The sequence below is a fragment of the Rhinatrema bivittatum genome, chromosome 10 (assembly GCF_901001135.1).
Source record: "Rhinatrema bivittatum chromosome 10, aRhiBiv1.1, whole genome shotgun sequence".
NCBI lineage: Eukaryota > Metazoa > Chordata > Amphibia > Gymnophiona > Rhinatrematidae > Rhinatrema > Rhinatrema bivittatum.
In genome coordinates this window covers 38491125-38512189 of record NC_042624.1, presented here as the reverse complement: position 1 = coordinate 38512189, position 21065 = coordinate 38491125, and the positions used below count along the sequence as shown (strand labels likewise).

Below are 21065 nucleotides of genomic sequence, written 5' to 3'. Positions count from 1 at the left end.
TTTTGCACAAGTACTACTTAACATAAGAAGCACTTTTCCCAATGGATTACATTTGTTTCTTACCGCAATCAGCCGCCTGGTTCTCTTGTTGGCGTTCTGCTGTGTTACATTTACTTCTTACCGCATTCAGCCGCCTAGTCCTCTTGTCGGCGTTCTGCTGAATTGCCGCGAGATTTGGCATGATTTTATAGGATCACCTGTGTGTATTGATTTGACAGGTGTGGATTCACATAAAGTGAATCCACTCAATTTCTTTATTGAGACCACCAGGTGTCACTGTGCGCAGTTGAAAAATCCAACGCTGTTCACGTTGGTGTAGTTTCTTGACTCGATCTCCCTTTCTCCAGTGAGGGTGAATGACTTCTAAAATTGTCCATTTAATATCTGAGAAATTATGATTATGCTCTTTGAAATGTGCAACTAAAGGTTCTTCTAACCGGCCCGTGTTGAGACAACATTTATGTTCCGTTAGTCTAATTCTGAAAGGACGTTTAGTCATGCCCACATAAATCAGTGGGCATGGGCAGATGATAGCATAAACCACAAAAGATGATCTGCATGATGTTTGAGGCAACTCCACTACCTGACCTGAGGGTAATGTGATTGTTGTCTGTGGTGATTTCAAAGCGCAATGGGCGCAATTCACACAATCTGTAATGGGGTCCTGTATGTCTACTGATTCGTGAAAACTTGAATGGACCACCTGATCTTTTATATTTCTGCCTCGGGAATATGCTATCCGAATAGGTTCCTTAAATGCAGGATGGATTTCTTGAAGAATTGGCCAGTGTCTCCGGATGGCTCTACTAATCATTGGGGTGGCCAATGTATGTCTCATCACCAGGGTCTGCTGGTTCAATTCCTCACGCTGTCTTGGCAAGAACATAAAATCCCGGTTAGAATAAAGGGCTCGATGGTAAGCTTTTTTAATGCTGGATAAAGGGTATCCTCGCTGCAAGAATCTATCTGCTAGGACTTGAGCCTGTTTCTTGAATTCAACATTATCCGTGCATATTCGTCTTATGCGCATGAATTGGCCTACAGGTAAGTTCAACTTGAACGTGGCAGGGTGAAAACTGTCAAATCTTAAAAGATTATTGCGGTCACTTGGTTTGCGATACAGAGTGGTGGTTACTGAATCTTCGTTTTTAGTTATAAGGATATCTAAATATGATATATGTTGATGATGGAAATTTATAGTGAATTTTAGGCATGAATTCCGTGAATTGAGCCAAGCTTGAAATTCCAATAGGGATGTTTGCGATCCTTCCCATATGATGAACACGTCATCTATATATCTTTTCCAATGCTTCAAGGATGATGACCATGGGTTCTGTTGTATATATTGGTCTTCAAACATCTTATATTATTGAACTATTGCATCTAACGTTGAGTCACAACTACTTCTCTTTTCAGGACAAATTTTATCTACAAATTCGGGGAACGGCTATGGGAGCCGCCATGGCACCAGATGTCGCAAATTTATTTGTATCAGCCTTTGAAGACCAATATATACAACAGAACCCATGGTCATCATCCTTGAAGCATTGGAAAAGATATATAGATGACGTGTTCATCATATGGGAAGGATCGCAAACATCCCTATTGGAATTTCAAGCTTGGCTCAATTCACGGAATTCATGCCTAAAATTCACTATAAATTTCCATCATCAACATATATCATATTTAGATATCCTTATAACTAAAAACGAAGATTCAGTAACCACCACTCTGTATCGCAAACCAAGTGACCGCAATAATCTTTTAAGATTTGACAGTTTTCACCCTGCCACGTTCAAGTTGAACTTACCTGTAGGCCAATTCATGCGCATAAGACGAATATGCATGGATAATGTTGAATTCAAGAAACAGGCTCAAGTCCTAGCAGATAGATTCTTGCAGCGAGGATACCCTTTATCCAGCATTAAAAAAGCTTACCATCGAGCCCTTTATTCTAACCGGGATTTTATGTTCTTGCCAAGACAGCGTGAGGAATCAAACCAGCAGACCCTGGTGATGAGACATACATTGGCCACCCCAATGATTAGTAGAGCCATCCGGAGACACTGGCCAATTCTTCAAGAAATCCATCCTGCATTTAAGGAACCTATTCGGATAGCATATTCCCGAGGCAGAAATATAAAAGATCAGGTGGTCCATTCAAGTTTTCACGAATCAGTAGACATACAGGACCCCATTACAGATTGTGTGAATTGCGCCCATTGCGCTTTGAAATCACCACAGACAACAATCACATTACCCTCAGGTCAGGTAGTGGAGTTGCCTCAAACATCATGCAGATCATCTTTTGTGGTTTATGCTATCATCTGCCCATGCCCACTGATTTATGTGGGCATGACTAAACGTCCTTTCAGAATTAGACTAACGGAACATAAATGTTGTCTCAACACGGGCCGGTTAGAAGAACCTTTAGTTGCACATTTCAAAGAGCATAATCATAATTTCTCAGATATTAAATGGACAATTTTAGAAGTCATTCACCCTCACTGGAGAAAGGGAGATCGAGTCAAGAAACTACACCAAGGTGAACAGCGTTGGATTTTTCAACTGCGCACAGTGACACCTGGTGGTCTCAATAAAGAAATTGAGTGAATTCACTTTATGTGAATCCACACCTGTCAAATCAATACACACAGGTGATCCTATAAAATCATGCCAAATCTCGCGGCAATTCAGCAGAACGCCGACAAGAGGACTAGGCGGCTGAATGCGGTAAGAAGTAAATGTAACACAGCAGAACGCCAACAAGAGAACCAGGCGGCTGAATGCGGTAAGAAACAAATGTAATCCATTGGGAAAAGTGCTTCTTATGTTAAGTAGTACTTGTGCAAAAAATACATATGTGGTACTAGTCATACTGTTCATCTCCATAGGTATTAAATACCATATGAACTGGATAGCAGCATTTAAATTACGGCGGGAATTAACCTTGCACTTTTTCAAGCCTAGACCCTACAACTTTCCGATCAGTCCCTGAAGCAGCGCAAACCGCGAAACGTACGTGGACTGCAGGAGCTCTAAAGTGTGTGAGCACATTTAATCGGAAGTTCATCTCTTCAATACAAAATCTAGGAGCATTTTTGCCTACAAAGCACGATAGCGCTGGAGATAATAGCGCAGCGGCACAGGATACAAAGGTCGGAAGCGCAGCGGCGCTCCGCACAAGTAAGGCAATTCCGTCTTTAAATATACTGCAAAAGATTTCAAAAGATTTTATTAATTATAAAAGAGAAAAAGAAAAAAAGAGAATATTTAATTAAAGAAGTAAAAAGACATTTAATGGACCGATGATTAAACATGACCCTGTAAGGTTAAAAGTGTGGCTTACTGCCTAAACAACCAAGGGTGTTATGATGGTCCACTGTTCTAGATAAACTCTATGCACATTAAAAAAATTTAAAAAATTATAATTTATGCGACGTTTGTTTTGTGAGGTAATTGAAGTCTCCCATTATTACCGCACTACTAATTTGGTTAGCTTCCCTACTTTCTCTTAGCATTTCACTGTCAGTCTCACCATCTTGACCAGGTGGACGGTAGTATACTCCTATCACTATAATCTTCCCCGACACACAAGGGATTTCTACCCATAAAGATTCAATTATGCATTTAGTCTCGTGCAGGATGTTTATCCTGTTGGACTCTATGCCTTCAAAGACATAAAGCACCACACCGCCTCCCAGGTGCTCCTCTCTGTCATTGTGATATAATTTGTAAACCGGTATAGCACTGTCCCATTGGTTGTCCTCTGAGATGCCAATTAAGTCTATGTCATCATTTACTGCTATACATTCTAATTCTCCCATCTTACTTCTTAGACTTCTGGCATTAGCATACAAACATTTCAAAGTTTGTTTTTTGTTTGTATTTTCATTCTGCTTTTTAATTGATAGGGATAAGTTAGAATTTTTTAGCTCAGGTGAGTTTTTAGTTACAGGCACTTGAACTACTTTTCTTATTTTTGGAACCTCACTGTCGGGATGCCCTAATTCTAATGCATCATTAGCAACCTTTGAAGATACCTCTCTCCGAACCATGCGCTGCTGAGCGACTGTCGGCTTTCCCCTTTGTTCTAGTTTAAAAGCTGCTCTATCTCCTTTTTAAAGGTTAGCGCCAGCAGTCTGGTTCCACCCTGGTTAAGGTGGAGCCCATCACTTCAGAAGATACTCTCCCTTCCCCAAAAGGTTCCCCAGTTCCTAACAAAACTGAATCCCTCTTCCTTGCACCATCGTCTCATCCACACATTGAGACTCCGGAGCTCTGCCTGCCTCTGGTGACCTGCACGTGGAACAGGGAGCATTTCAGAGAATGCTACCCTGGAGGTTCTGGATTTAAGCTTTCTACCTAAGAACCTAAATTTGGCTTCTAGAACCTCCCTCCCACATTTCCCTATGTCGTTGGTGCCCACATGTACCACGACAGCCGGCTCCTCCCCAGCACTGTCTAAAATCCTATCTAGGTGACGCATGAGGTCCGCCACCTTCGCACCAGGTAGGCATGTTACCAGGCGATCCTCATGCCCACCAGCCACCCAGCTGTCTACATTCCTAATAATCGAATCACCAACTATGACGGCCGACCTAACCCTTCCCTCCTGGGCAGTAGGCCTTGGGGAGATATCCTCGGTATGAAAGGACAGTGCACCACCTGGAGAGCAGGTCCTTGCTACAGGATCCTTTCCTGCTACACCAGGTTGATGCTCTCCAATCATGAGACCTTCTTCCTCCAAGGCAGCACCAGGGCTGCCAGTCTGAATTTGGGACTTGGCTACTATGTCCCTGAAGGTCTCATCTATATACCTCTCTGTCTGCCTCAGCTCCTCCAGGTCTGCCACTCTAGCAAGTGATTCGCTGAACATAAACCTTAACAATTAACCTTAGGGGAAATTTTTCAAGTAATTTATTAAATAGCCTAAGTGTTAATGAATGCCATTCCTGATGGTAACATTTCCAATTCTTAGTTACATAGAATTACAGATCAACAAACAAATGCCAGATGTTGCCTTTTTACAGGACTTTTTTGATACATTCCTGACTTGCTTTCAGTTGTACGATATCAATCACAACCTATTCACCCAAAACCACTGTATTCCAGTGTACCGAACTGTCTAACAACAATATCAAAAATTAAATGGTACCACAAGTATATTTTAAACACCTCACATATGTGCAAAACCAAATATATGTAGGCCCCTTACTTCAAGGGTCTGTATTGTGCAACAGACTCTGTTATTGTACAGGGTCACCTTGCTTTAATTTAAATTTTACCAATTGTCCGTTTTTGTTGAGATTTTTTCTATTATTTCTATTTTCTATTATAATAAAATCAATTGTCACACAATCTCCGCAAATACAGGGAGGAGGACACAAATACTCATCTACTCCATGGTAGTTCACTCGACACAGCTGTGTTTCGGACGATGCCGTCCTGCTTCAGGGGGTGTCCTTCAAAATTTACTTTTGAGAGCGTCGTAAGGAAGCCTTTTGCAAATTCATTGGTATCGCTTCTTCTTTTTAATCCACAGCAGCAGACGCAGCCCAACGGGGCTGCTGTGGATTAAAAAGAAGAAGCGATACCAATGAATTTGCAAAAGGCTTCCTTACGACGCTCTCAAAAGTAAATTTTGAAGGACAACCCCCTGAAGCAGACGGCATCGTCCGAAACACAGCTGTGTCGGGTGAACTACCATGGAGTAGATGAGTATTTGTGTCCTCCTCCCTGTATTTGCGGAGATTGTGTGACAATTGATTTTATTATAATAGAAAGTAGAAAAAATAGAAAAAATCTCAACAAAAACGGACAATTGGTAAAATTTAAATTAAAGCAAGGTGACCCTGTACAATAACAGAGTCTGTTGCACAATACAGACCCTTGAAGTAAGGGGCCTACATATATTTGGTTTTGCACATATGTGAGGTGTTTAAAATATACTTGTGGTACCATTTAATTTTTGATATTGTTGCTTTCAGTTGTCCATAAGATATCACCTCCAATTGTTGTTGATCTTTATTTCAATATGTCCAAGTGGACAAACACAGGTACCAGGCAAGTTCTAAAGGCCTGTTGACTAAACTATGTTAATACACTCAGGGGTGGATTTTAAGAGCCCTGCTCGCGTAAATCCGCCCGGATTTACGCGAGCAGGGCCTTGCGCGCCGGCGCGCCTATTTTCCATAGGCCTGCTGGCGCGCGCAGAGCACCGGGACTCGCGTAAGTCCCAGGGTTTTTCGAGGGGTGTGTGTCGGAGGCGTGTCAGGGGCGGGGCCAATCGGCGCGGCGTTTTGGGGGCGGGACGCGGCGTTTCGGGGGCAGGCCCTGGGGCGTGGTTTCGGCCCGGGGCGGTCCGGGGGCATGGCCGCGCCCTCTGGAACCGCCCCCAGGTTGCGTCTCGGCGCACTAGCGGCCCACTGGTGCGCGGGGATTTACTTCTCCCTCCGGGAGGCGTAAATCCCCGGACAAAGGTAGGGGGGGGTTTAGATAGGGCCGGGTGGGTGGGTTAGATAGAGGAAGGGAGGGGAAGGTGAGGAGAGGGCGAAAGTGAGTTCTCTCCGAGGCCGCTGCAATTTCGGAGCGGCCTTGGAGGGAACGGAGGCAGGCTGCGCGGCTCGGCGCGTGCCGGCTGCACAAAATCGGCAGCCTTGCGTGCGCCGATCCTGGATTTTAGCAGATACACGCGGCTATGCGCGTTAGAGATGTGAATCGGAACTGAAATCCGAACCGATTCTGGTTCCGATTCACATCTATAGAGATGTGAATCGGAACTGAAATCCGAACCGATTCTGGTTCTGATTCACATCTCTAATGCGCGTATCTACTAAAATCCAGCGTACTTTTGTTTGCGACTGGTGCGCCAACAAAAGTACGCGAATGCGCATTTTTTGTAAATCTACCCCTCATTATTCTTCAAGGTAAAGCCTGCAGGTCACAGGGGTGGAAAGGGGAAGAAATTTAATTTCATTTTTCGTTTCATTTCTGGGGGCTTTTTTCCCACAAATTTTGTTTTGTATAATGTTTATTTCATTTCTTTAATTAAAAAAACAACAAAATAAACATTGGAAAAAAACCCAACAAAAATGGAAAAATAAGAAACAGGGCTTCCTAGGGCCTTCCTCCCATGCCCCCCACCCATCTGTCCCACATAGAAAAATACTGAGGCCAGGATCTTCCCTAGCTCACAATTACCTGGTCTGATGGGGATCTGCAGATGAGATCTAGGTCCCAGTCCAAGTCAGGGCCTTGCATGAGGCCTAGGCTGATGTCACAGCAACCTACGTGACCTAGGCCTACCCAAAGTGGCACAACAATCCCAGCAGACAGCATCAGTTGGCTAAGAAGAGCCAATGAAAGAAGTCACTGAAGAGGCGCTCCGAGGTCTGGGCCCCGGGACTGGGCCTGACCCTGGGATGAGGCCCCAGCATCATATTTGTTAAATATAGGGAGAGTCATCAGGAAAATTTCTGGGCTTGGGCCTTTGCTTGGGTTTCAGCCTATCCCCAGCTTCAGGCCTAGGTTGAGGCGCCGGAGTTCCGGAGTTGTGCTTGAGGGTAGGCCAGGATCCCTCTTTTGGGTCTTAACCTACTCTCTAGGCTTCAGGCCTAAGCCTAGGCCCAACAATGACTTTTTATTTTGTAAATAGTTTTAAAAACAAAATGAGATTCTGATGAAATTTTGTTGGAATCTAACTTGTTCCATTTTGAAAATGATCTGAAATGAAATAGAAAATGAAATGAAATGAGAAATTACTACTTATCTGATAATTTCCTTTTCCTTAATCTAGTCAGATTAATTCAGGACCAGTGGGTTATGCATCTCTACCAGCAGATGGAGATAGAGCAAACTGACTTCACAGTATACACTGAACATTTGCTCAATTAGCATTAACATACATTGGTGTTTACCCTTGCATGTTACCAATCACACATTTTTTTCTATAATGCAGATATTGCTGTTAAAATTTAAATTAACTGATTCAAATCTTAATAATGTTAATAAACCTACTACATGTAGTTTGTGGTAATTAAAAAAATCTATATTGATACTACTAGTGATGCAACTTTTGAGCTGTGCCTATAGAGATTAAAAGTTTTGCATTAAACAAACATGGAAACATATTTTAATTCACATTATTACATTGCATTATTCACTAAATGGTGGAAAGCCTTTAGTGAATAGCATCTTAAATGCTAATGAAATTCATTAAACATGCACATTATTTATTTATTTATTTAAAACCGTTTGTATACCATCATTCGTAAAAATACAGCATAACAGTTAACAGAAAGGTCACATAGAACATGAGGTATACATTAAAAATTATAAATACAATACAATTCTTACATTAAAAAGGAAGGGAGACAATTAAAAAAAAAACAGAATAGGCATAAAGACAAGCTTTAGATCTTAATATGGTATTATTATTAGTCTTGTCCTAGGTAGGCTGAGTAAGCTTGTTCGAAAATCCAGGTCTTCAAAGCTTTTTTTAAACTAACTAGGCCTCTTAGTAACTAGGCCTCTTAGTAACATTTATTTTATTTTTGTATTCATAAGTGTTTTTTTTACTTGCTCCCCTACCAGGCAAGGTACAGGATTACAAAGTAGATATACAAAGTGGATATACAAAGTGGATATAATCAAAGTGGATATAATCAGCCCTGTAGACAGCCATGATGTAGACAGGATATTATTGCAAAGCAGGGTGTCATAGGGTTAGACAGAATACAGCAGAATAATATGATTGGGCTCCCCATGAACCATACAGCTACACTATTTGAACTAATAAATAAGCTCTCCATACCCATTTTGCATTCCACATCTGTTTCCACAGGAGACCTCACTGTAGAAGATTTTTCTGCATTATTCTCCAAAAAATCATAGTGATCCACTCTGTCTTTGATATTCCCCTCTCTGTCCACATCTTTACTTGAACTTCCCATCTCTACCCCTGTGAGAATTCCAGAGGTGTGTCAAGACAACACTCCACTATCTATCTTTAGAACCATCACCCCTAAAGAAGTTGAAGACATCATACAGCAAGTTAGTAAGTCCCTCACACCATTGGATCCAATCCCACCTAGGTTCATTTGCAGCCTAAAACATATTCTGGTCCCTTGGCTATCCAATATAATAAATGGCATTCTATCACATGGTTCCCTTCCAATAATGCTTAAAGAAGCAGTAATCAGACCTATTGTGAATTTGACCCTATTATCCTTGACTACTACCATCCAATCTCCAGCCTCCCATTCTTATCTGTTAGTAGAAAAAGTAATCTACTACCAACTTCTGGACTTCCTAGAAGAGAGTGAAGTCTTACACCCCCAACAGTTTGGCTTCAGGAAAGGTCAAGTAACTGAATCCTTCCTTCTGGACATCACAAACAGTATTCACTTGAATGATGTCCAAGGGGAGATAGTATCATTTTCTTATTTGATCTCATTGCAGCATTTCACATGGTCAACCACGATCTTCTGATACACTGCCTGGGAAACATAGGCATTGGAGGTACTGCCCTCAGATGGTTTGAGTCATTCTTATCCAACAGAACTCAATTGGTTCTGAAGGCCAACAAATCTTCTACCCCCATGGTCCTCACTTGCAGAGTCACCCAGAAATCTGTCCTATCCCCAATTCTCTTTAACATATATCTTCATCCAGTTTGCGACCTTATCCAGGCCTTCAACATTGTGTCACATGTTCACTGATGATATCCAGCTTTGTGTCAACAACAGAGCCACCAAAAATTTTTCATATTATTAATCTCAACAATTGCCTTTCAGCAGTAACCCATTGGCTCAATATGCATAAACTTAAACTCAACCCTTCTAAATCAGAATTCCTCTGGCTGAACCAAAGGTGTCACCCCTTACCCTCCTTACTGTCTCTAACTAATACCCTTCTCCAACCAAGTCAATTGGTTTGAAGCCTGGGGGTCCAAGTTGATGTCACCCCAGATCACCAAAATAGTGAAAATCTCCTTCATGCATCTCTGCCAGATCAGACAACTATGTAGCTATTTCAGTCACTAAAACTTAGCATCAATCATTCGTGCCCTAATCACTAAACTATTGCAACTCCCTTCTAAATGGCATCTCCAAACATAACATGAGACTGTTGTAGCTTATGCAAAACAGTGCATCCAGGCTTTTGATAGATACTTTTCATGGATCCATTGTGTCCCAATGGAAGCCAGGATTAAATTCAAGATCTTCTGTTTCACATACAAATGTGTGAACAAACTGGCTCTGGAGTACCTCTTAGAGCTCCTAACACTGTACATCTCTTTTAGAGAACTCCATTCCTCACAAATGGCCCTTCTCCCCCCCCCTCCCCCCAATTTTCTGTTGCTAAACTGTCCAACACAATGCAGAGAACCTTTAGCTGCCTCGCTCCTAAACTATGGAACTATTCACCTTGAAGCATGCCATCTCACTTTCCGTACAAAAGCTAAAGCTTGACTGCTTAGCCAGACCTTCCAGCAGTTTGAGCAAAATAAAAAATAACTTCTTGACTACCTAGGATGTTTCTTATGAAGAGAATATAGCCACTCATATTTGCTTATGTTATACACTGGCTTGACCTATTGTCATCCCTAATCTATTTTTTCTGTTCTGGTTATCGGTTCAAATTCCATTGTTCTAACATATTAACGGGTTCAGAGTCCAGATGACCACTAAATTACAATAGTACTATCAACATGTATGTCACCTATATGGCTATAGTTTAAGTGGAATGTTATGGTCCTATTATTCCCTTCTTTATGCATTGTTCTATCATATTCCTGTAATCTGATATGTAATTGTTGTTAAGATGTACATCGCTATGTGAGATTTATCAGAATCTGTAGGCAGTTCATAAATGCTCTAAAAATAAATCAAATAAATAAATAAATAAATAAATAAATACATATAGAAGGGTGAAAGGGAGGGTAACAAATAAAGGGTAAAGGAGATACTATAAAAGAACATTTATAGCGCATAAAATTGAGGAGACAATGTAGCATGACATAAAATGCAGTAAATATCAGACAAAGACAATGCTGTACATATTCAATACAGTATTCAGCATATGTTAGGTAGTATAGATATGTGGTACAGGAGGTCAGAGAAATGGGTTGTGGATTCATTTGAATGTAAGTCAGCTAGGAAGGAGAAAAACCAAGTTTTGGTCATTATGGCGGAATGATAGACTTTCTGAGGACTGTCTGTCCTCTACTGGAAGAGAGTTCCAGAAACTAGGAATGAATTGGGAGAGGGCACATTTATTAGAGAAGGCCAGTCTGGAATCTTTGGGAGTGGTGGAGGCAACAAAATGTCTCTGTCTCTCATGCTGTAAGAGTGCCATAATGCAATGCTGGCACTTCTAGCAATGGGCAAAGCTAAATGTGATGTGCCATGATGGCTGTAGGCTTGTTACCAGACCAACCAGCACCTTAGGCAATCTGAAGGGGAGGGGTGATCGCCTCTGAGGTTCTGACGAGCTGTGCGAGCTGTATTCCCTCCAATGCTGCTGCTGTTTGGGTTTCCCTCTGATGATGCCATATAAAAGCTCCTACAGCTGCTGTAGGACACAGGCAGCATGGAGTACTGGCACCCTGCCAAGACACATTGGCCTCCTCTGGGTGATTGCCTGTCTCACTCGCCCTTTCCATTGGCCCTGAATAACTCTCATTTCATTATAGGAGTAAACTTAATGCTAATCAGCCCAATGTAACCTGCAGGTCTTCACTGGTATTTATATTAACTGATGAAAATGTTTAAATGTTTATTATGGAGTATAAAATATTGGCTAATAGTAATCTCTAAACATTTTTTTTTAATTTCTTAGAGTCAAGTTAATATTTTGCAGATATGTGCTTGTCTTTGTGCTTTCTTTACTGTTTAACAATAGAATACATATTCTCATATAAACTCTGTATATCCTTGTTTTTATTTTAGGTGTTCAAAGCTATGAACATTCCTCAAATCAAAAATCCATCCCTGCCACCCCATGAAATGATGCCAAGAGCCTACCATACCAAAATTGCTCTCATCGGTGCTGGACCTGCAAGCATTAGTTGTGCTTCCTTTTTAGCTCGACTAGGCTACTCAGATATCACCATATTTGAAAAACAGAAATATACTGGTGGCTTAAGGTAAGTGCTTGAAATCCTCCCCCTCCCCCTCTTTATCCATCTATTACATAGTAAAGGAAGGTCAACTTTTGGATTACATTCAATCCAATATTTTATAAAAGGCAAATGCTTGTTGAGGCTTCCTGCTTGAAAATGTTGGCCCTGCAAAGGGAAAAATGTTTCTGGTAATTCAGCTTTCCTGTTAAACCCTTTACTGCACCTGACATGTTTCGAAACAAATCCAGACAAAAGATCTGCTACTTTCACTTGTGTTGTAACGATAATGCAGGGAGTGAGTCCAGACAGCCAGAATAAAGTACAAATAAAACAATTTGTCCTTCACTCGTCGCCTTCTGCTTACTTTTCCTGCTTATTTTGTATACATTGAGTCAACCAGCTTGACACAAAATATTTTAACTATTTGCATTTCTTTCATGAAGACATAAAAGAATTCCTAGGCAGCATGCTTGTGCATTGAACATGCTGATTCTGGATCTGGCAGCTGCCAGTACCACTTTTTGCTAGCAGCTCCAATGTGCCCCAAGGATTCTTCTGTGATTTACTTAAAAGGATTTTTTTTTTATCCTTGCTGGCTGGTTTCCCACATCAGAATTACAAACAAATGCTAAGCCACAGAAGACAAGCAAAGGATAACTGTTTTTAGTTGTGGTTGAAAACACCATTCTCTAAAGTGTGATAATTAATTAAGAAGTAAGCTCATTCTTTGTTTTGGCTTAGTAAAAGAGTAGGTGCAAAGTATTAACATAACAGAGTTGGTTTTATTTTCAAAAGGGAGTAAAACTTGTCCTTAATGGCTCACTAGGTCATTTCTACTCAAATGTTTTGATAAGGGAATCATTTCCAAGTTTAAGTGGGAATATACAGGATAAGGTGAATTTTAAAAGCCCTGCGAGCACCAAAACCAGGTGATACATGCACAAATTGGGCCAGCGTGCACCGAGCGGAATTTAAAAGCCACCTGAGGGTGCACATATCACTCACTACCCACAGAAGTAAAAGGTTTCTTATAAGGGGTGGAGCATGGGTGTGGTTGGGTGCTGGGCATGGACAAGTCAGAGCTTCACCGAGTGAAGTACTTGTAAATACTTATGTGTCCTTGTACGCGCCAGGGGTCTCCTGCTGCGTAGATTTATTTCTGCTATGGATGGTGTGTAAGTAGTAAGATAAAAAAATATAGACAAGGCAGAGTGGTTTTAAGGGTCAGGGCTAAACAGGGGGAAAAGGTGACTATAAAATTAGGGGGGGGTTCAAGTCCTATCCCTAAATTGGGTGACCTGGGAACGAACTGGGAAAACTACCTATGGTGTCAGCACACGTCCTTTGTAAAATTTCCCCACTTACTTGGTAGAAGCGGGATTCACGCATATATGTGCTCATCCATTTAAAAGTGTGCATATATGTATGCGTATCCAGGCCATTTCAAAGCATGTGCACATATTCATGCATATGTTATAAAATGAATGGGCCAACGAATGTGTGTAGATGTGCGCCCGCACACCAATATTAAAGTTACAGTCTGTAGGAATTCATATTTAAGAAAGCATGAAGTATGGAAATGACAGATAAATGAGCAATGCAGCCCATTATTGAGCATTTGTTTGGAAAATTCACTCAAGCATCTCTTACTGTGGTCATATTTTCTTTTATCAGTAATGGTACAGTATGAACAGAATCAGAAGTCAAGTATTTATGTTTATCACCTACATGAGTCACAAAAAGATGACCCATGGGAAAGAAAAAGAAGAAACAAGTAATAACTCATGTTTCCTCAGACCTGAATCACTTTCATGCATCATAGGTCACAATTTTAAATATATGTCTCACTGTTAGTGTGCCTTATGTTACCTGCCTGCCCATTAAAGTTGATTATGGTAATCCTTCAAGTTGAATGTTCCTGGCTCTGTTCCCTCTCTGTCATGTACAATCACATCTTTCTGCCTATAGTATGAAATATATGGGAATCAAAATATAATATCCATTTTAGTGCTTGCACAATGTTCAAAGGTATGACTGTATACTAATATGACTTGATTCATCCAAAATAAATTCTTCCTCTGGAGTGCACCTAAAGGAAAAATGCTGGCTGGTATGTGTTGTAAAACATATTGATCCAAAAAAATAGACATTTGAAGAAGCATAGAAGCCTAAAAAAAAGTTATTTGGGGCATTCTTTAGAAGGTGATGGACAAAGTGACCCATGAGATACACCTGAGAAAATTTAAAAGTCACCGGATAGGAGGCAAAGTCCTATTGTTGATTGCAAACATTTTAAAAGATAGGAAGCGGTGATCATGTGGTGCTGTGAGAGGGGAAGGATGTAGATCTAATCCACCCTCATTGTGCCACTTTTCTTGAAGATCTAGACATCTAGAGTCACAGGTTAGTGCCTGCTGTTGCTATTGGTATGTTTCTCCCCTGGTATGTCAGTGGAAAGGGTGAAAAAAAGAGAAGGAAGAAATGACAACTAAGACACTCGATTCTAAGATGGCAGAGGGGCATGCTGTTACCGAACAAGAAGGGCTTCAGTAAATAGTAATCCTGGAGATCAGAATGGCAGTTGTTGAAGCATTTTAGCTGGAGCTGAAGAAAATTATGGATAAACTGGAGGAGGTCTCAGAGATAATAACTGGCTTTGAATGTCGTTTTCAGGAAATTGAACAGAATTTCAGATGTTCGACACTAAATCAGAGGCAACTTGTTTCTGTACAGGCAACTGTATAGAAGCAGGAACAGCAGCTTGAAGATCTAGAAAATGGATCTCGCTGTAAAAATATTTGCTTCCTTGGCCTCATGAAACTGCAAATTGAGAATTATGGGGCTTTCTTGAAACATGGATTCCTCAAGTGCGAGACCTTGTAAATATGTGAGGAACCTTGCATTTTGAAAGAGTGCACCTATTAGGCCCTCATGAAAAAATGCAGATAGACCACAAGTCATCATCACACATCTGCTTGACTTTTCTCAGAAAACTGAGATAATGCAAGCCCTGAAAGGAGAAAAACAGCTCATCTATGGAGGAAAAAAGTTATTGGTGTTTCAAGATTACTCTGCGAATTTGTCAGCTCGTTGTCGTGAATTCACCCCTCTTTGCTCTAAACGTTTTGCAATGGGTTTTCGCGTGGCACTGCTGTATCTGGCAAAGCTCTGAGTACAACATTCTAATGAAATCCACTGGTTTCTCTAAGTACCAGAGTCAAAGAAATTCATAAATGAAATAGAGCAAATATGACAGCTGACAATAAGATCATTTTTTATGGCAAGTATGAGAGTGGATTCCACTTCAAAATACATCTGCGATGTGTGAATGTCCCATTTTGAGAAAAGAGGATCTACAGATATTTTTACTTCTGTTTTCTTTTTATTCATTATTAGCTGGGAGACACCCATATGTCTGGTATGAATGGTGGTTAAAAAGAGAGCGACTTTGTTTAAATCTAAAAGGGTTTCTCCAATTTGTCTCTAGGATTCAAGTTATGCTTTCCTAGTTCTAGTGTGGCTACACTGCTTGTTTATTATTCCCTTCTATTAGTTGGGGACCCCTACATAAGATAGTATGTGAGATGTTTTAGGGAGGTATTTGCAAAATGTTGAAAACAGAAAATAAGAAGGGTATAATTCAGAATCAGATTAATATATTGTGTTAGACTGAATATGGGGGTGGGAGGGATGTGGGCAAAAAGCCTTAGCATGGTTCTTTAAGGGAGGTGTTTAGTGGATTATAATGAGAGAAGGGGAGAGAGGAAGGAGGGTTGGGAAGGGGGCAGGTGGTAAAAGAGGGGAAGGGGAAGTAGTGATTGGTTTAGCTGTATGTGGAAGATATTTGTGGATTCCATTTTAAAATTGGAGTAGAAAGAAGGAAACTGCATAATACCGATGTGGGCTTCAGCTGGCAGGGCTTGCATTCTTGTCTGTATGTCATTTTGAGTTTTGTGGGTTAAAATTTGAATTTTCCTGATATGAAAATGTCTTGGAAAATTTCTGGTATTGGTTCAGCAATCAAACGTACTAACATTCTCACAACCTTGGCGAAACCAAAAGGTTGATATTGTGTTTTTGTAAGAAATACATCTGAGTGATGCTGAATACCAGAAATTGAAAAAACAGTGGGTGGGAGATGTGAGATATGCCTCAGCAACCACTAGATCTGCGGAAGTGGTCATTTTAATAACCAAAAACCTTCCATTGATAGTAAAGAGGGAATTTACAGATCCTGTTGGACGATATGCAATTTTGGACGTTGAGCTATACCAGCAGTCTTTGATCTTGTACAACATCTATACTCCCGACAACTATGATATTTTTTTCTTTATTGCAAACTTACATAGTATGTTGCTTCCCTATGTTGATGATGGGTTGGTGATGGGGCTATTTCAATGTAATACCAGATCCGATGCTTGACAAATCCCACCATACTTCAAGAGATAAGATTCAAAGGAGCAAAGGAATTTGTTTTTTGTAAGACAGATAGAAGGTGTTAGATTCATGGCATTTATTGTGTCCCTTAGAGAAGTATTTTACTCATCTATCCCTAGTAGGGATGTGAATCGTTTTTTGACGATTTAAAATATCGTCCGATATATTTTAAATCGTCAAAAATCGTTAGGGCCACGATACAATACCAATTCCCCCGATTTATCGCCAAAAAATCGTAAATCGGGGGAAGGGGGAGGGCAGGAAAACCGGCACACTAAAACACCCTAAAACCCACCCCCGACCCTTTAAATTAAATCCCCCACCCTCCCGAACCCCCCCCCCCCAAATGCCTTAAATTACCTGGGGGTCCAGCGGCGGTCTGGAACGGTCTCCTGCAATTGAATTGTGTTGTCTTCAGCCGGCGCCATTCTGCGCCGCCATTTTGCAAAATGGCGGCGCAAAATGGCGGCGGCCATAGACCAACACGATTCGATTGCAGGAGGTCGTTCCGGACCCCCGCTGGACTTTTGGCAAGTCTTGTGGGGGTCAGGAGGCCCCCCCAAGCTGGCCAAAAGTCCCTGGGGGTCCAGTGGGGGTCTGGGAGCGATCTCCTGCCGGCGCCATTTTCCGTACGGAAAACGATTTGCGGCAGGAGATCGCTCTCGGACCCCCGCTGGACCCCCAGGGACTTTTGGCCAGCTTGGGGGGGCCTCCTGACCCCCACAAGACTTGCCAAAAGTACAGCGGGCGTCCGGAACGACCTCCTGCAGTCGAATCGTGTTGGTCTATGGCCGCCGCCATTTTGCACCGCCATTTTGCAAAATGGCGGCGCAGAATGGCGCCGGCTGAAGACAACACGATTCAATTGCAGGAGACCGTTCCGGACCGCCGCTGGACCCCCAGGTAATTTAAGGCATTTGGGGGGGGGGGTTCGGGAGGGTGGGGGATTTAATTTAAAGGGTCGGGGGTGGGTTTTAGGGTGTTTTAGTGTGCCGGTTTTCCTGCTCTCCCCCTTCCCCCGATTTAGCTACGGACCACCGCTGGACCCCCAGGTAATTTAAGGCATTTGGGGGGGTTTGGGAGGATGGGGGATTTAATTTAAAGGGTCAGGGTGGGTTTTAGGGTGTTTTAGTGTGCCGGTTTTCCTGCCCTCCCCCTTCCCCTGATTTAGCTACGGACCGCCACTGGACCCCCAGGTAATTTAAGGCATTTGGGGGGGGGGTTCAGGAGGGTGGGGGATTTAATTTAAAGGGTTGGGAGTGGGTTTTAGGGGGTTTTAGTGTGCCGGTTCACGATTTTAACGATTTTCACGATACTCTAAACACCCAAACGGCGACGATACGATTCCCTCCCCCTCCCAGCCGAAATCGATCGTTAAGACGATCGAGGACACGATTCACATCTCTAATCCCTAGTTCATTCTTTCTTCTTTAGATTAGATTATTATTTTGTCTCCCACAATATTTTTGTTAAGATTACAGAGGCAGGTATAGGAGATATCACTTTGTCAGAACATGCTGTTATATAAATACAGATGGTAAGAGGGGATGGTCGAGGGACATACCATGCTTGGACATTACCATATTTCATGGTTAGGGACCACAATTCTAGGAATATATCAAAGAAAAATTGTGGAATTTTGAGAACTATAGTCATCATAATAGGGAAAATCCTATTTTGTTTTGGTATACTGCTAAAGCAGAGCTTATGGGTGATATCCATTTTGTAGCAAAGAGAAGAAAAGATAAACAATTCATAAAGTTGAAAAGTCAATTACATAAGTTTAAGAAAAGGGTGATTGCATTAAACACAAAAGAAAATAGGGAGGCATATTTGGCTGCAAGATTTATGCTAATTCAATAACGTTGTGTTCCGCGCCCGCGGCTGTCCGCCGGCACACCCCCCCTACCTGAACGCGACGGCGACCCGCCGCAGCAAGCACCAGGTGAGGAGCTATGGTCCAGTGCCGTTGCTCCTGCGCATTCCAACCACAGGGTTGGGAGCCATCCCTTCTCCTCCTGCACGGCATCTACAGCTTCTCCCCTGTGGCCGGAATCCAAGATGGCCGCCATCATCTTAGGCACGAGGCCGTGCCTCCTCACTAGATTTAAAGAGACCTGATCCCTTTAACTACTTCCAGCTGTCTTCAATGAGCCAGAGCAGAGGAAGTATAAAAGGAGGCTTCCTCTGCTCATTCCTTGACTTGGCAACGTTTGGGTTAGTCAGGTCTGCTTGCTTTGGTGTGTTCTTCTACGTTAGATCCTTGTTCCTGTCTTGTCTTGGCATTCCTGGTTCCTGATTTCGGATTGGCTAGTGGTGATTCCTGGTGTTTGACTTCGGATTGGCAAGCGGTGATTCTCTGGTGTGTGATTTCGGACTGGCAAGTGATGATCCCTCGGTGTGTGACCTCGGACTAGTAAGCGATGACCCTCTGGCACTTGACCTTGGACTTCTTCTTGACCATCGTCTCCAAGGGCCCACCTATGTCCCAGCGGCCCGGGTCCCTGGGGGGGACCACGGGCTTCCAGTGGCGAAGACAGTTCCTTTCCTCGACGCCACAACTCTTCGTCTGCCTCCACAGTCGCCTCTGTCTCCAGTGCCGAGGGTCAGCTGGTCACGTCTTCTGTTCCTACCTCACCACCCAATGGGAGAACCTATGGATCCTCCTCCTAAGGTATACCATCCTCCCATCAGCCCAAGGGTTCACAAGCCTGAGCATAGCAATTAGTGTACCAAAGAACAAAGAATATCACTTTTTATAAATTAAATTATATCAGTTTAGTAATACAACAGGTAGGCTTTTGGAAAAATTGATTAGAGCAAATTCGGTTTCCACACATATTGCCTCCCTTAAAACAAAGATGGAAACTCTAGTAAATTCTAATAAAGAGTTAAAACCTTGGTGCAGCTTTATAAGGATTTATATACTAGGGAACTAATGTGGAGCAATGTAAGGACTTTCTAGAAAAGGTAAATATGCCCAAGTTTATCAAACTCTGCTGGAGCGAGGTTAATACCCACATGATACCAATTTAGCGTATATTACAGTTATATCTTACCTGCTTCCTATCGCCCCATTTCACTGCTAAATTTTGACCAAAAACACTTGGCCAAAATAATGGTAGATAGAATTGCTCTCATACTGCCTAAGCTTATTGAACCCAGTCAAGTCATAAGAACATAAGGACTGGGTCAGACCAAGGGTCCATCAAGCCCAGCATTCTGTTTCCAACAGTGACCAATCCAGGCTACAAGTACCTGGCAAGTACCCAAACACTAAGTCTATCCCATGCTACTGATGCCAGTAATAGCAGTGGCTGTTCTCTAAGACAACATGATTAATAGCAGGTAATGGACTTCTTCTTCAAGAACTTATCCAAACCTTTTTAAAATCCAACTACACTAACTGCATTAATCACATCCTCTGGCAACAAATTCTAGAGCTTACTTGTGCGTTGAGTGAAAAATAATTTTCTATTTATAAATGATCTGGAAAGAAATACGACGAGTGAGATAATCAAATTTGCAGATGACACAAAATTGTTCAGAGTAGTTAAATCACAAGCAGATTGTGATAAATTGCAGGAAGACCTTGTGAGACTGGAAAATTGGGCATCCAAATGGCAGATTAAATTTAATGTGGATAAGTGCAAGGTGATGCATATAGGGAAAAATAACCCATGCTATAATTACACAATGTTGGGTTCCATATTAGGTTCTACAACCCAAGAAAGAGATCTAGGTGTCATAGTGGATAACACATTGAAATCGTCGGTTCAGTGTGCTGCGGCAGTCAAAAAAGCAAACAGAATGTTGGGAATTATTAGAAAAGGAATGATGAATAAAACGGAAAATGTCATAATGCCTCTGTATCGCTCCATGGTGAGACCGCACCTTGAATACTGTGTACAATTCTGGTCGCCGCATCTCAAAAAAGATATAATTGCGATGGAGAAGGTACAGAGAAGGGCTACCAAAATGATAAGGGGAATGGAACAACTCCCCTATGAGGAAAGACTAAAGAGGTTAGGACTTTTTAGCTTGGAGAAGAGACGACTGAGGGGGGATATGATAGAGGTGTTTAAAATTATGAAAGGTCTAGAACGGGTAGATGTGAATCGGTTATTTACTCTTTCGGATAGTAGAAAGACTAGGGGGCACTCCATGAAGTTAGCATGGGGCACATTTAAAACTAATCGGAGAAAGTTCTTTTTTACTCAACGCACAATTAAACTCTGGAATTTGTTGCCAGAGAATGTGGTTCGTGCAGTTAGTATAGCTTTGTTTAAAAAAGGATTGGATAAGTTCTTGGAGGAGAAGTCCATTACCTGCTATTAAGTTCACTTAGAGAATAGCCACTGCCATTAGCAATGGTTACATGGAATAGACTTAGTTTTTGGGTACTTGCCAGGTTCTTATGGCCTGGATTGGCCACTGTTGGAAACAGGATGCTGGGCTTGATGGACCCTTGGTCTGACCCAGTATGGCATTTTCTTATGTT

At 41.9% G+C, this 21065-nt stretch overlaps 1 protein-coding gene across 2 annotated transcripts in view; it reads left to right on the top strand.

The window, feature by feature from the left end:
* Positions 1–21065, top strand: part of DPYD (dihydropyrimidine dehydrogenase) — a 2453390-nt gene that overhangs the window by 967981 nt on the left and 1464344 nt on the right. For both annotated transcript variants that reach the window (XM_029618068.1, XM_029618069.1), the window contains exon 6: positions 11955–12151. In XM_029618068.1, coding sequence (XP_029473928.1) covers positions 11955–12151 — 197 coding nt within the window. The remainder of the gene's footprint in view (positions 1–11954; positions 12152–21065) is intronic.